We start from the raw sequence: 16,859 nt of genomic DNA, 5'->3' as shown, positions 1-16,859 counted from the left end.
GTGGAAAAAAGGACAACAATCGATTGCGAAATGCGTCCTTTTAGCACAGCGGATCTAGATTTCAACTATTACATAGTCATCTTCAGTACATATAACAGCAGTTGACATTAGTCCAAAGCGTCAGGTAGTAAAAAATATTAGTTGATGTTAAACGTACGGTCTGAGACGTCTTGTCACGGTCCGCGCTGCTGCCCCCGTCGGAGGTTCGAGTCCACCCTCGGGCATGGGTGTGTGTGTCGTCCTTAGCATAAGTTAGTTTAAGTTAGATTAAGTAGTGTGTAAGCTTAGGGAGCGATTACCTCAGCAGTTTGGTCCCATAAGGCATGACCGCATTTTTTTTAAACATGCAAAAGTCTAACAACTCCTGTCTGTTCTAAATCAACCACTCTTGTTAACTACATGGCACTTTGAACTAATGTCACCTGTAATTATATGCACTCAGTCCGCCTCGATAGCTGAATGGTCAGCATGACGGATTGCCGTTCTACGGGCCCGGGTTCGATTACCGGGTGGATCGGGGATTTTCCCCGCTCAGGGACTGGGTGTTGTGCTGTCTTCATCATCATTTCATCCCCATCCGGCGCGCAGGTCGCCCAATGTGGCGTCGAATGTTTTAAGACCTGCACCAAGACGGCCGTACCTGCCCCCCAAGGGGCCTCCCGGCCAATGACGCCAAACGCTCATTTCATTTCCATATCACGCAAGATGGCTACATAGTAGTTGAAATCTAGATCTGCTGTAATAGAACGACGGATTCACCAAAAACAAACAACACATTACCAAGCCTAATACGGTATAGGAAAACCGTTGGCATTCAAAACAACTTCCAATCCTCTCAGAATGGATAAATACAGGTCCTGCGTGGTTTTCAAGGTTCAAATGGCTGTAAGCACTATGGGACGTAACATCAGTCCCCTAGACTTACAACTACTTAAACCTAACTAACCTAAGGACATCACTCACATCCATGCCCGAGGCAGGATTCGAACCTGCGACCGAAGCAGCAGCGTGGTTCCAGACTGAAGCGCCTAGAACCGATCGGCCACAGCAGCTGGCGGTTTTCAAGGGAATCATGTAACATCATTCCTGCGCCTCGCGTAGTAGCCGCGTGGTCTAAGCCTTCTTGTCACAGTTCGCGGGGCTCCCCTGTCGGAGGTTCGAGTCATCCCTTGGGCGTAGTGTGCGTGTTGTCCTTAGAGTAAATTAGTTTACGCTAGATTAAGTACCACGTAGGCTTAGGGACCGATGACCTCCGCAGTTTGGTCCCATAAGACCCTCCCAGAAATTTCAAAAATTATTCCTGCAAAAAGTTGGAAACTTCGGGTAACAATGATGGAGGTGGACAGCGATGAAGCACACCCTTCTCTCCCAAGTAGACCACAAAGCCTCGATAATACTGAGATCTGGTGATTGTGGTGTCTAGACGAGATGCAACAACTCATCCCCTTTCCCCCAATTTCCAGGCTGTGTCGGTAATTAAACGGGTGGCTGGGACGCTGGGCCACAAGGCATATAGAAAGAACACTCATATGGATCGATACCTCCACAAGGAATCAAAGCATCATCCTAGACAAAAAAGAGGTGTCATGAAAACCTTGGTGGACGGAGCCAACAATATCTGCGAGCCGGCTTACTTACAAGATGCACTAAATCATTTACAGTCAGCCTTCATGAAAAACGGATATACCAGCAAGGAAATTGATCGAGCCCTCCATCAAAGAAGAAAGGAATCCTGAAGTCCAGAGCAATAACGTTCACCTACGGGAAAAGTTTTCCTACCGTTCATTAATAAAGTCACGGACCGTATCGGGAAAGTTCTGGCCAAGTATGGGATCGAAACAATCTTCAGACCCACCAAGAAGAAGGAATATTTAAGAACTGCAAAAGACGCCCGACACCTGGGGTATACAAAATTCCATGCAGTTGTGGACAAGTATATATTGGAACAACAGAAATAAGTGTAAACACACGCTTAGCCGAACATAAAAGAAATTGTCGCTTAGGACACATCGAAAAATTGGCCGCAGCTGAGCATGTTTTTCGAGATGGGAACCACGAAATTAAATTTAACGAGACAAGCGTTCTAGCACGAACATCCCATTATCATGCGCGCATGTATAGAGAAGCAATAGAGATTCACAAATACCATAACAATTTTAATAGAAAAGAGGAAGTTTTAAAGTTAGACAAAATATGGATGTTGACGTTGCGCCAGCCGAATGACAATCGATTACTCTTAATCGAGAATGATGACGCGTTCCAAAGATAGGCATAACGTCGGCATCACGTGACGAATGGTGATGCGCTCTATAAATGCGAGAATATCTGGAACCTCAGTGGCAGTAGCCGGACGACCTAAGAAGATGTGGAAATTTTATACATCGACCACGGCCTCTCAGCCCGGAAGTTTCAACTAAAAACTCATCCCCTTGTTCACAAAATCAGTCATGGGCACTGCCAACTTTGTAAACAGGAGTCCCGTCTGCTTCGAACACAGCATCACCACTGGTCAACAAACACCGAACCGCGAACTGGAACTGATCAGCCAAAATGGTCACATAATCCTTGGAGGTAATGTGGCCTTCCAGAGTAATCAGGGGTCCTTGGAATTCCACGATATGGCTGCCCAATAGCCACTGAACCCCCGCTTTCATTTTTGGCTCGTAAACTCGGCCAGAAGATGGAAACTGTGAAGCGAGATTCATCTGACCATATGACCTTCTTCATCGCTCTATAGTCGATGATTTGTGGTTTCGTCAGCACGTTTTCATGTTACGGGCATTTGCCTCACAGGGATCGCTGGCCGGCCGCTCCGCGTTCCATCAGCCAACTATGTTTGCCCTTCAGCTTTTCTACCCAAAGACCGCATCGTCTAACGGTGCTGACATCTGCCGGGCATCTCCCCACACCTTCTTCAGCCTTTTATGAATGCGACTGGACGTTTCACCTCGCGCTGTAGGGAATTCAGCCACAGAATGCCGTCTGATACGTACCTCAATGTTGGCCACTTTCTAAACTTATGCAGTATTGCCACCCGATATTTCCATCTTTTGATGTAGGACGCTGTTACTGAAGTGGGCCGCAGGAGAAGGTTTGTGGTAGTGTGGCAAATTCATGATTACTACACTACGAACTTAATGAAGGAGGAAAAAAACAAAACAGGAGGCATTATTTTCGTATTCAAAAATACAAAAGTTTTTATGATTGAAAAGAAGCACGACTGGCGTGCAGTATTGTACAAAAGTGCAAAAAAGTTATACCAGTGTTGTAACTGTTTTTATTCTTCATGTATAAAATATTCTACTAAGAACAGTCAGTCAACGCAATAAAAGCTTCTGTTAATGAAGGAAATAAATATCCTGATTAAGTCCGCGATCACTGTACATATTTTGTGAGGAAAACCGTCTAGATCGGTCAATATACGCCTTTATTTGTAAAGTCGTTTCGGCTATTGCCCGAATCAGACCAAACTTAGAACTTGTTTGCAAGTTCAGTCTGAATAGAGTATCACCAAACTTTGCTTTTCGCCAGAGACGTTGGTCGTGGGCAGAGACGGGCACAGTGCGCGAGTTACATCTATGACTCCGCAATCGATCTGTGTTGGCATGTGGGTATATCATTGTGAGCTGCACTGTGACGACGTGTTTCTGAGTTTATTACACCAAGTGCCGGATTCCATGATTTATCAAGGTTGAAACCACTATCTCTATTAATTAAATTCGACGTCAAGCGAATCTCAATTGCCTCCTTCACTATCGAGTCCCAAAAAGATGATGTAGTTGCCAGAATTTCGACGTTGTCATACAACACACTGTTTTCTTAAGTTTTTACTAAGGTGCTGTGACAAGGGCATAATTCCGAAGTTTACCAGATTAGTACATTTTATAAAATCGACGTCTATGAATAAGATTTTAACAAAAGCTGTTTCTGCTATTGTTAATGAGAGGATCCACTTCACTCGCCGAAAACTAGACGTGGTTTCTGAAGAACTTTATCGCCTGCACCTGAAGATATCTGTGGTGATACCCTATGATTCTTGGAGTTGGATTCATGGTACAACTTGGGCCAAACCAGACTGGATTCGTAAATTGGCCACATCTAGACAGGCTGCAAAATTTAGTCGACTGAAGACGACATCGCAGCGAGGAACTGCTATTCGACTCCCTGTCATTAATATGACAGGTAGAGATCTGGACGATGCTTCTATAAATAAATTGGCCACCAGAGGGGATAAGGGAGTACCTATGGCGACTCCGTCCGCCTGTTCAAAAACTTCGTTGTTAAATAAGAAGTATGTAGAGGTCAGAACATGTTTGAATAAAGCTGGACTGAATTTTGCACCCACGCCACAGTTTCTGTCATTACCTTCGTTTATCAGCGCCATTGAAAAAGCAGTGCGACCACTTCCCTCGGATTCAGCAGAGGAAATAAGACATGAAACATGCCGTGCAATTATGAAGGCTCGCCCACAAAGAAACAATTTATCTGTGGCAGAGAGGGCTGCGTTACAGAAGCTTCGGCAGGATACTCAGACGGTGGTACTCCCAGCAGATAAAGGTAATGCTACTGTTTTATTGTCTCGGGACGAATACCATGATACAATGTACAATTTACTGAGTGGCAGCATGTACCGGAAGATCAGCAGGGATCCCACTAATCGAGTGGCGAAGAAAACTGCTTCGCTTCTGAATGATTCTTCCTTCCCACCAGAAGTTGTTCGGAGATTGAAACCAAGTGGTCCGGTGCCTCCTAGACTTTATGGACTACCAAAGGTACACACTAAAGATGTTACTATCCGAGAGTAACATAGGCTCTCCGACCTATGACGTTGCCAAACACCTGGCATCGTTGTTGAGGCCTCTTGTGGGAAAATGTGCTCGCCACATAAGAAACTCTGCTGATTTCATTAGTAAACTGAAATCATTAAAAATGAACCCTTTTGATATATTAGTTGGTTTCTATGTGGCGTCTTTATTCATAAAGGTTCCCCTTCCAGAATCTCTACAACTTATTGAAAGAAGTTTTGACAAAGAGATTTCACATTTATTCAAACACGTTCTGACCTCTACATACTTCTTATTTAACAACGTAGTTTTTGAACAGACGGACGGAGTCACCATGGGTAGTCCCTTATCCCCTCTGGTGGCCAATTTATTTATAGAAGACTTCGAGCAGAAGGCGCTTGAAGCCCACGGTATTCTGGAGGTTTGTTGATGATACCTTTGTAATTTGACCCCATGGTGAAGATAACTTGCAAGACTTCTTAAGACATCTGAACTCCCTCCTCGATCGAATAAAGCTTACAATGGACATTGAAAAGGAGGGATGCCTTCCATTCTTGGATGTTCTGGTTCGGCACAGAGAGGATGGCACTTTGGGACATGAAGTGTATCGAAAGCCGACGCAGACGGATTTGTATTTATGTGCAAATAGCTGCCACCATCCTGCCCAGAAGATAAGTGTTCTTCGAACTTTGATCCATAGAGCGCATATTATTTCTGACGAAAGCAGTCTGAAAGATGAACTTTCTCACTTACAAAGAGTGTTTGAAGACAATGGGTACTCTCCACAGCAAATACAGAAGGCACTGATAATGAAACTGAAAGAGGCCACAAAGAAAGCAGAAGAAGACGAAGAAACCTTTAAATCGATGGCCTTCCTGCCGTATGTGGGTAGCCTCTCATCAAAAATAGGACGGATTCTCAGCAGTCACAAAGTAAAAGTGATTTTTCGTCCTCCACCCAAGACAGCTGCACTCGTGGGCTCCGTCAAAGATGATCTGCTGCTCAGAAAATCTGGAGTTTACAAAATTCCATGTGAATGTGGCCTGTCTTACATCGGGCAAACAACTCGTACTGTCCAAGAAAGATGTACAGAACACCGGAGGTACACACGACTTTTACAACCTAACAAGTCGGCAGTGGCAGAGCATTGTAATGACACTGGTCACAGTATGTTGTATGGCAACGTCGAAATTCTGGCAACTACATCATCTTTTTGGGACTCGATAGTGAAGGAGCAATTGAGATTCGCTTGACGTCGAATTTAATTAATAGAGACAGTGGTTTCAACCTTGATAAATCATGGAATCCGGCACTTGGTGTAATAAACTCAGAAACACGTCGTCACAGTGCAGCTCACAATGATATACCCACATGCCAACACAGATCGATTGCGGAGTCATAGATGTAACTCGCGCACTGTGCCCGTCTCTGCCGCCGACCAACGTCTCTGGCGCATTTGCATCTGTGGCCGCATGCGCAGTCGCGCTTGTACACAAGCATAAAGCGAGCACTGGAGCGGCTGTCTTGCAGCTCACTCTGAAGGTGTCTGAACGTTATACAGCCGAAATCTTAGAAGAAGAAGTAGAATTCTTCCGGCTGCACACCCGGAACTTAATGGAACAGTCTCTGCGCCGCCTAAACCTGAAGATTCACATTTGCTTTAAAAGTTCTAAGTTTTGAACTCATGCTGTCAGTAGCCGAAACGACGTTATAAATAAAATGCAGTAGTTAACAGGAAAACAGCCTTCTGTATGCCTAATCTTTTTTATTTTGTTTGTACACTCAGACGCGTTTTGCATTTTAAACTAGGCATCTTCAGTGGATGTCCCAGAATATTACATAAGTTTTTTGTTCTCCTATATTGGTTACAGATTTGAGACAGAAGATTCCCATAGTAAAACAGAGAGACGCTGATCTGTAAACGCCTAATTCATTATCTGAAAACCAAGCATCTTTTCCTTATGTGAAAAGTCGATTGAAAGCCTAAAATTTTTCCTGTAGCCACTGTGTTTTCGTAACATAATTCTTTGACTGTCATTTCCTGTGTCTAGAACATCTGTTTTTGTAAGTGTTGTCAACTTGCCACGTTTTTGCTTTCAGTTGTTTTTTGTTTGACTGTATGTGAGCCGTAAGTCTGCGTGCGTGCGTTACTATATATTTTTTATACTTAGGAGAAAAATGGCATCTGTGATCATCTGCTGGGATGCTTATCTTTTAAATAATCAATTAGTGTAAACAGTGACTGGTCATTCAATAGTAGTCATTTAGTAGTAGCTTCTTTTCACTCTTTTCTGGCAAATAATGGCAGAAAATAAACTACTGTGACAACGAAAAAATCAAGTAGTATTCAAAGACGTCCACATGGAGATGCCATGCTACAAAGGTGAAACATTTTTGTGTGCATAAATAACATAAATAATTAATGCAAAGCTTGTAAAAGGCGTTTTTCTTGTAAACTACTGCAATTTGTATGCTGCTGCAAAAATGGCCACCACAGGACACTTGTTATAAATAAAGACAAATATTAAGCTACCTGCACGGTTTTACCCACAAAATGTAAAATCTTTTAGTGAAATGTTGTTTGGGATGATGTCCTTCATGACAACTCTTTGGATTCGCGTCTGACTTAGCAATAGTACGTCAGAGGAGTAAGATATGCAGAGAAGTTTGGAGCATACGTATCATTTGTTGCAGTAACGGCACTTGACGCTATATACTGTATGTGAGTTATTCATATTTTCGTGATTGTAGAGGCAATGCCTATAGTTTTGTGTAGAAAGAACACATCTATCACATTGTAAGGCGTCCGGATTTTATGGACCTTACATGAGCTTGATCTGTAACGACAGTACGATACAGTATGAGATACTCAGAAAATAATAATTATATTATATCAACAAAAGGCTATTGCAGTAATCTCATGTACCGAAAACTAACAAAACAATATCTACCGATATGGACAGGGGCATGAATAAATAAGTTAAAGTGAAACGCATTTTGGAGACGAACCGAGCGGGTGGTTAATGTCACTGGAACACACTACTAAACAAGAGAACAGCGAGCTACAGCGCAGAAAGGGATAAGGCCAGATCCATACATTGTTCCTTTTAACGTAAATACGGCTGGGACCGAGGGTAAGTGGCTGGATGGCCTTAACAGGGCTAGACGGCGACCCGGCAAGAAAAATAAAATTCACCTCTAGAGAGATGGCGATTGGTTGAAGCCATACTGGACGACACAGACGTGACATGGTGTGGAGATCCCCATTATATAAAAGCATTTTGAGAACTAAAATTTCTGGATGTCTCTCTCATCTTGCGGCGGACCGCACAAGTGTCTGGAAAATAGCGAAGGCATTGAGAGCTTTGCTTTCTGTGAACTATGGACGATACGCTTCATGTATCGTGGCAACAGATAGCAAAGAGGTAGTTAATTATTACTGTGGGAATTTTTGCGGGCAAAGAAATTGTGCACGTCGCTCCAACCCTTAACAAGTGTGCAATAGCCATTATTTCGACTAGGGAAAAATTAACGTTCTACGGAATGCACGAAAGTTGAGACTGAGTGAATTCAGTCAAGGCCAGAGTAGGGAATTAGCGTTTCAGATCCAGCACGGAGACAACGCCGTTGCAGATGCAGCTTGGTAAAATACCATCACTCATTAGGCCACAGTAAATGTTGAGTCAAGATTTTGCTCATTTCAACTTGCGTACGCTTTGACCATTGAATATCAAAAGCTAGAATACTAACCTACCCTCTCAATGAGTACATGAGAGCTTTTTCATTGGTTCAAAAAGTACATATATTCTCCACCAACTCAGTGCATTGACCAGCTACGACATCAAAGATGTAAATGAGCTAATGGAGATTTTAATCATTCTTTCCTGTAATAATTTTTTTTTTCATATATAGAGAGAACGATTTTAATAATCGTCAGTTCGAATGTTGTTATTGAGTGTTGAAAGTAATTGTACATGATTGTTGTGTAACACTTGACCCCTGAAAGCATAGGTGATAAATTATAGGTAGAGGAAAAGGGAATAGCTGTTTTGTGTTTCTAGAATAGACCCCAAACTTTCAATTTTATTAATTCATGCATTCTAGTTAAGTGGCAGCAGCATTTCTAATGATTTTTGTTACAATCTACACATGATATTAACTGACTTACAGGGCCAAATGGCTCTGAGGTCTATGGGACTTAACTGCTGTGCTCATCAGCCCCCCGTGACGGTCGTACGGTTCCAGACTGTAGCGCTCAGAACCGCTCGGCCACTCCGGCCGGCCTTACAGGGCCAGATTCATATTTATATAGAATGTCTGTCTAACACCCTGGGCCTGAGAAGACAGTTCAGATGTTTTGTCCATTTGCGCGCTAAGTGGTGAGCTAAGTTTGTGCACATTAGTCCACTTGCTGTGCAGATACAAAGTGCGGATATCTCACAATGTATCCCTGGGATTTAGGAGGGATGCAAAATTTCAGATTAGTGTAGAAACGACACTTCTCCTGGAGAAGTGCTGTTGCTGTTTTAAATGTTTATGTGAGCCATTAGGACAGCAAGCGTTCTACTACAGGCAACCCACCGCTGATGTAGTTAATATTCACAACATGAGGGGCAATACCGCAAAATTTTATATGTATCATGCAGGGGAGGCTAAGAAAAGTCCGAAAAAAGTTTGCTCTTTTACATTAGACGGCATTAATAGTGAGTTACCAAGTTGTACCATGTATCTACATATATTTTCCGATGGGTGTCTGGATCAGAACAAAAATAACACTGTTGATAGATTTGTCCAAGCTCTCATTACTAGTGGAAGATTACAAAATGTACTTCATTATTTTCTCATTTATGGGCATTCTCTCATGCCATGTGGTGATGATTTTGGTGTTATAAAGAGGAAGATTCGCACACCAGCCAGAATCCATTCACTGAATGACTACGCAGAATTAATAGTAGCTTCGAACAAAAAATATCAATTTACTGTTAAAATGGTACAGACATCAGACTTCTTGATTTTCGTAATTAGTGGCCAAAATACTTTAAGAAATCAGTACTCTCAGCGAAGAATACGAGTAGAAGAGTGAAAAAAGATAAGAAAGCAACATTCCATGTAATCTATGGAGTTTTAATTTGAAAAGGATCGCGTCAGAGGAAAGAATTTATTTATAAACTGGTTGTTCGTAATTTTCAACTGTTGCTTTCTGAAATCAAACTTCCATTGTTACCATGTCTCATGCTTATCCAGTGACATAAAGAAATCACAGCCATAAACACCAACAAAATACGGTGACTTTTATAATGTGTGCAGTCTACAACCTCCACAATAGCTGGTGACAAATTATGTTGATAAAGCTCCATACATAGATACAAGACGTTATTTCTTATCTTTTCACTCTTTATTCAATTTATAACACTGCAGCTTTATGATGTAACAGAAATGCCGTAAAACTATTCCCCTTTTATTTCAAATAACATATTCTGCGCTGAAATTTGTTACTGAGAACCCCTGGTCCAAGATGGAAAGACTGAGCCCCATCACCTGTTTTCAGTTTAAAACTCTTCTGTAATAAGAAGTTTCTAAATTAATTTTTTGTTCTGAGTCATCCGTCTTCTGACTGGTTTGATGCGGCCCATCACGAATTCTTCTCCTGTGACAACTAGTTCATCTCAGAGTAGTACTTGCGGCTTACGTCCTCAATTATCTGCTGGATGTATTCCAATCTCTACAGTTTTTACCCTCTACAGCTCCCTCTAGTACCATGGAAATCATTCCCTGATGTCTTAACGGATGTCCTATCATACTGTCCCTTCTTCTTGTAACTGTTTTCCACATATTCAAAAAACAAATGACTCTAAGCACTATGGGACTTAACAAATGGTTCAAATGGCTCTGAGCACTATGGGACGTCTGAGGACAACTGTCCGCGCGACCGCTACGGTCGCAGGTGCGAATCCTGCCTCGGGCATGGTTAGTTACGTTTAAGTAGTTCTAAGTTCTAGGGGACTGATGTCCTCGGATGTTAAGTCCCATAGTGCTCAGAGACATTTGACATCAGTCCCCTAGAACTTAGAACTACTTAAACGTAACTAACCTAAGGACATCACACACATCCATGCCCGAGGCAGAATTCGAACCTGCGACCGTAGCGGTCGCGCGATTCCAGATTGAAGCGCCTAGAACCGCTCGGCCACAGCGCCCGGCTCCACATATTCCTTTCCTCCCCGATTCTGCACAGAATCTCCTCATTCTTAACTTTACCAGTGCATCTAATTTTCAATATTCGTCTGTAGCAACACATCTCAAATGCTTTGATCTTCTTCTGTTCCGGTTTTTCCACAGTCCATGTCTCACTACGTACAATGCTGCGCTCCAAACTACATCCTCACGAGAGAAACTCCCCAACGTACCCCCTTCAGCTTTAGTGGTAAGATGGCCCAATGGATATCCAGACAAAAATTGAATGCAGGTCAAGCGTGAAAACAGGAAGAAGGTATACTGAACTGCGAAAGTAGAAGAAAACTCGAAACAGTGAACGGTACAAGCTTAAGATATGCAACATCGGCCAATCTGAATCGTTGCAGCGTTGGGGTTATGTGGTCACGGTGTTGAACAGTGAAGCGGGAGGTTCATGAAACTGCCTGGCAGATTAAAACTGTGTGTCGGACCGAGACTCAAACTCGGGACCTTTGCCTTTCGCGGACAAGTGCTCTACCATTTTAGCTACCCAAGCACGACTCACGACCCTCCCTCACAGCTTCAATTCTGTCGGTTCCTCATCTCCTACATTCCCAACTCCATGTTCAAATCTCCCTCGAGTCCAATTATTTTTTTATAAAATTATAGACTGTCCGTCTGGTTGTAACACTATACCCCGGCTTTCTGCCTTTTGTTTTCTAAGTTATTACCTCTTATTTCAGAAACAAAACTAAAAACTCTGGGGTCTTATGTTACGGAAAAAAACGTAAAAATATTTGCACTCAGTAATACATAACTCAAAAAAAAAATCCATAGCTCTCCTCACTAGATTATCCCTAGATTTTCATTTCTTGAAAATGTGGCTGTGTGGAGAAGAGTTGTTTCCGAAATGAATGATTCATAAACACTGAAGCGCTGAAGAAACTGGTATTGGCACGCGCATTGAAACACAGAAATACGTAAACACACAGAATACTGCGCTACGGTCGGCGATGCCTATATAAGACAAGTGTCTGGCGCAGTTGAAGATCGGTTACTGCTGCTACAATGGCAGGTTATCAAGATTTAAGTGAGTTTGAGCGTGGTGTTATAGTCGGCGCTCGAGCGATGGGACACAGCATCTCCGAGGTAGCGATGAAGTGGGGATTTTCCCGTACGATCATTTCAGGAGTGTACCGTGAATATCAGGAATCCGGTAGAACATCAAATCTCCGACATCGCTGCGGCCGGAAAAAAGTCCTGCAAGAACGGGAGCTTCGGCGACTCAAGAGAATAGCTCAACGCGCCAGAAGTGCAACCATCCGCAAATTGCTGCAGACATCAACAAATGTCAGCGTGCGAACCATTCACCAAAACATCACCGATATCGGCTTTCGGAGCCGAAGGCCCCTCGTATACCCTTGATGACTGCACGACACAAAGCTCACGACTCGCCTGCCCCCCCCCCCCCCCCCCCCCTTGCACGGGCATTACACTGTTGATGACCAGAAACATGTTGCCTGGTCGAAGAGTCTTGTTTCAGACTGTATCGAGAGGATGGACGTGTATGGGTATGTAGACAACCTCACGAATCCATGAAACCTGCATGTCAGCAGGAGACTGTTCAAGCTCGTGGAGCACTGTAATGGCGTGGGGCGTGTGCAGTTGGAGTGATACGGGACCCCTGATACGTCTACATACGACTCTGACAGGTGACACGTACGTAAGCATCCTGTCTGATCATCTGCATCCATTCATGTCCATTGTGCATTCCAACGGACTGGGGCAATTCCATCAGGACAGAATTGCTACAGAGTGGCTCTAGGAACACTCTTCTGAGTTTAAACACTTCCGCTGGCCACCAAACTTCCGGACATGAACATTATTGAGCATATGTGGGATGCCTTGCAACGTGGTGTTCAAAAGACATCTCCACCCCCTCGTACTCTTACGGATTTATGAACAACCCTGCAGGGTTCATGGTGTCAGTTCCCTCCAGCAGTACTTCAGAAGTTGGTCGAGTCCATGCCACGTCCTGTCGCGGGATTTCTGTGTGCTCGCAGGGGCTCTGCACGAAATTAGGCTGGTGTATCAGTTTCTTTGGCTCTTCAGTCTACTTTGGACACTGGTGGTGAAACTACAGGTGTTTGCACAGGTCTACCCACCAACATGCAGAGAGCAGAGGCGTCCAGCAGTAGAAGGTGGCGGTCGTCCGCAGCGGACACCATACGTCAGCTGGAGCAAATCTGGCCCACCCTGACGTGGCCAGCGAAGCGTCTGCCCGTACTGGACGTGGGGTGCGGACCCGGAGACATCGTGGCCAAGGTGAGGTAGCCTGACTGTCTTGTTCTGACAGGAACATCAAATCATGATTGTTGACACAAAAATGGGCTAAATGTGCGCAGTACCCGTCCTGTACTACTGAAAAAATTCACTACTAGCCATTAAAATTGCTACGCCACGAAGATGACGTGCTATAGACGCGAAATTAAACCGACAGGAAGAAGGTGCTGTGATATGGAAATGATTAGTTTTTCAGAGCATTCACACAAGGTTGGCGCCGGTGGCGACACCTACAACGTGCTGACATGAGGAAACTTTCCAACCGATTCCTCATACACAAACAGCAGTTGACCGGCATTGCCTGGTGAAACATTGTTGTGATGCCTCGTGTAAGGAGGAGAAATGCTTACTGTCACGTTTCCGACTCTGATAAAGGTTGGATTGTAGCCTATCGCGATTGCGGTTTATCGTATCGCGACATTGCTGCTCGCGTTGGTCGAGATCCAATGACTGTAAGCAGAATATGGAATCGGTGGGTTCAAGAGGCTAATACGGAACGCCGTGATGGATCCCAACGGCCTCGTAACACTAGCAGTCGAGATGAAAGGCATCTTATCCGCATGGTTGTAATGGATCGTGCAGCCACGTTTCGACCCTGAGTCAACAGAGGGGGACATTTGCAAGACAACAACCATTTGCACGAACAGTTAGACGACCTTTGCAGCAGCATGGCCTATCAGCTCGGAGACCACGACTGCGGTTACCTTTGACGCTGCATCACAGACAGGAGCGCCGGCGATGGTGTACTCAACGACGAACCTGGGTGCACGAATGGCAAAACGTCATTTTTTCGGGTGAATCCAGGTTCTGTTTACAGCATCATGATGGTCGCATCCGTGTTTGGCGACATCGCGGTGAACGCACATCGGAAGCGTGTATTCGTCATCGCCGTACTGGCGTATCACGCGGCGTGATGGTATGGGGTGCCATTGGTTACACGTCTCGGTCACCTCTTGTTCGCATTGACCGCACTTTGAACAGTGGACGTTACATTTCAGATGTGTTACGACCCGTGGCTCTACCCTTCATTCGATCCCTGCGAAACCCTATATTTCAGCAGGATAATGCACGACCGAATGTTGCAGGTCCTGTACAGGCCTTTCTTGGTACAGAAAATGTTCGGCTGCTGCCCTGGCCAGCTCATTCTGCAGATCTCTCACCAATTGAAAACGTCTGGTCAATGGTGGCCGAGCAACTGGCTCGTCACAATACGCCAGTCACTACTCTTGATGAACTGTGGTATCGTGTTGAAGCTGCATGGGCAGCTGTACCTGTACACGCCATCCAAGCTCTGTTTGACTTAACGCCCAGGCATATGAAGGCCGTTATTACAGCCAGAGGTGGTTGTTCTGGGTACTGATATCTCAGGATCTATGCACCCAAATTGTGTGAAAATGTAGTCACATGTCAGTTCTAGTATAATATATTTGTCCAATGAACACCCGTTTATCATCTGCATTTCTTCTTGGTGTAGCAATTTTAATGGCCAGTAGTGTAGATCTGTGTGTTAATCTACGCAAGCCACCTTACGGTACGTGGTGTAGGGAGCTTTTGGTACTACTGTAATGAATGGGGTTCAAGCCAGCAGCTGGCTGTTTGGATGCGGGTTTTCCCCGGTTTCTTTCATTCGTTTAAGGCCTGAGAGTCTACTGCAGCAGGAGACATGCAACTTTAATATGCACAGGAAAGGAAATAACGAAGTCCACAACAAAAGGCTGTCCGCGGGGATCTGTGTGTGGTCCAAAGCTTTCAAATATAGCACTGCCATCCATACTACAGAAGCTACACGATAGCGGGAACGTAAGACGACTGGTTAGCATTTGCAGTTGATGTGGTGCTCGTTTTAATCGGCTTTTCCAGAAGATTGGTAAAAGATACATGTAATGCAGAGCTCGATGAGCTTGAAGGATAATGTAGAAGTGATAAATTATTATTGCCATCTGACAAAGCCACGCATCTCTTGCTGGAAGAGAAACTAGCAAGAAATATTAAGATAAAATTAAACGATCTAACTACACTGACAGGAAAAAAATCGCAGCACCAAGGAGTTGTGCGACGTAAACGAAAGTTCGTAAGCGTGTTTCTACATCTCAAGGATGATGTCTATTCCAATTTCGCGCCAGTCACACAGGAGTGGCGCTAGTAATGGTACTATGAGAATGCAAAGCGGGTTTGCGTTAAATACGCACTGTAACGCTCGTGAGACTGGACGTGGTTTATTTTATTTATTTATTGTTCCGTGGGACCAAATTAAGGAGAAGTCTCCATGGTCATGGAACGAGTCAATATATGAAATTATAACACAATAGGAGAAACAGATAAAATGAAATATAAGAAACATATTCAGGCGACAAGTCGTAAGTTTAAATAAAGAAAATCAACAGTGTAACACTGGAATTTTCTTAATTTTTTAGCTCTTCCAGGAGCTCCTCGACAGAATAGAAGGAGTGAGCCATGAGGAAACTCTTCAGTTTAGACTTAAAAGAGTTTGGGCTACTGCTAAGATTTTTGAGTTCTTGTGGTAGCTTATTGAAAATGGATGCAGCAGAATACTGCACTCCTTTCTGCACAAGATTCAAGGAAGTGCAGTCCACATGCAGATTTGATTTCTGCCTAGTATTAACTGAGTGAAAGCTGCTAACTGTTGGGAATAAGCTAATATTGCTAACAACAAGCGACATTAAAGAAAATATATACTGCAAGGGCAATGTCAGAATTCCCAGACTATTGAATAGGGGTCGACAAGAGGTTCTCGAACTTACACCACATATAGCTCGAACAGCCCGTTTTTGAGCCAAAAATACCCTTTTTGAATCAGAAGAATTACCCCAAAAAATAATACCACACGACATAAGCGTATGAAAATATGCGAAGTAGACTACTTTTCGTGTTGAACTGTCACTTATTTCAGATACTGTTCTAATGGTAAATAAAGCAGCATTTAGTTTCTGAACAAGATCCTGAACATTGGCTTTCCACAACAGCTTACTATCTATCCGAACGCCTAGGAACTTGAACTGTTCCGTCTCGCTTATAATATGCCCATTCTGTCTAATCAAAATATCGGTTCTTGTTGAATTGTGAGTTAGAAACTGTAAAAACTGAGTCTTACTGTGATTTAGCATCAAATTATTTTCCACAAGCCACGAACTTATTTCATGAACTACATTATTTGATACTGTTTCAATATTACACACAAGATCCTTCACTACCAAGCTGCTGTCATCAGCAAACAGAAATATTTTTGAATCACCTGTAATACTAGAAGGCATATCATTTATGTAAATAAGAAACAGCAGTGGCCCCAGCACCGTCCCTTGGGGAACGCCCCACTTAACAGTGCCCCATTGGGACTGAACATCACTACCACTCTCAATATTGCGGAGAATTACCTTCTGCTTTCTGTACTTAAAGTAAGAGGCGAACCAATTGTAAGCTACTCCCCTTACTCCATAATGGTCCAAATTCTGCAGTAATATTTTGCGGTCAACACAGTCAAAAGCCTTCGTTAAATCAAAGAAAACATCTAGCGTTCGCAACCTTTTATTTAATCCGTCC

The 16,859-nt window shown here is 43.6% G+C and overlaps 1 protein-coding gene across 1 annotated transcript in view; it reads left to right on the top strand.

Annotated features, from left to right (window-relative positions):
- The window catches only part of LOC124776308, a 212,799-nt gene that overhangs the window by 85,444 nt on the left and 110,496 nt on the right, over window positions 1-16,859 (top strand). The window contains exon 3 of the mRNA XM_047251240.1: window positions 13,114-13,283. Within this exon, the coding sequence (XP_047107196.1) occupies window positions 13,128-13,283 (156 nt within the window). The 5' untranslated portion in view covers window positions 13,114-13,127. The remainder of the gene's footprint in view (window positions 1-13,113; window positions 13,284-16,859) is intronic.

The sequence above is a fragment of the Schistocerca piceifrons genome, chromosome 2 (assembly GCF_021461385.2).
Source record: "Schistocerca piceifrons isolate TAMUIC-IGC-003096 chromosome 2, iqSchPice1.1, whole genome shotgun sequence".
In the NCBI taxonomy this organism is placed as follows: Eukaryota; Metazoa; Arthropoda; class Insecta; order Orthoptera; family Acrididae; genus Schistocerca; species Schistocerca piceifrons.
Note: the sequence above shows the minus strand (reverse complement) of the source record. Positions and strands in the feature narration are given on the sequence as shown.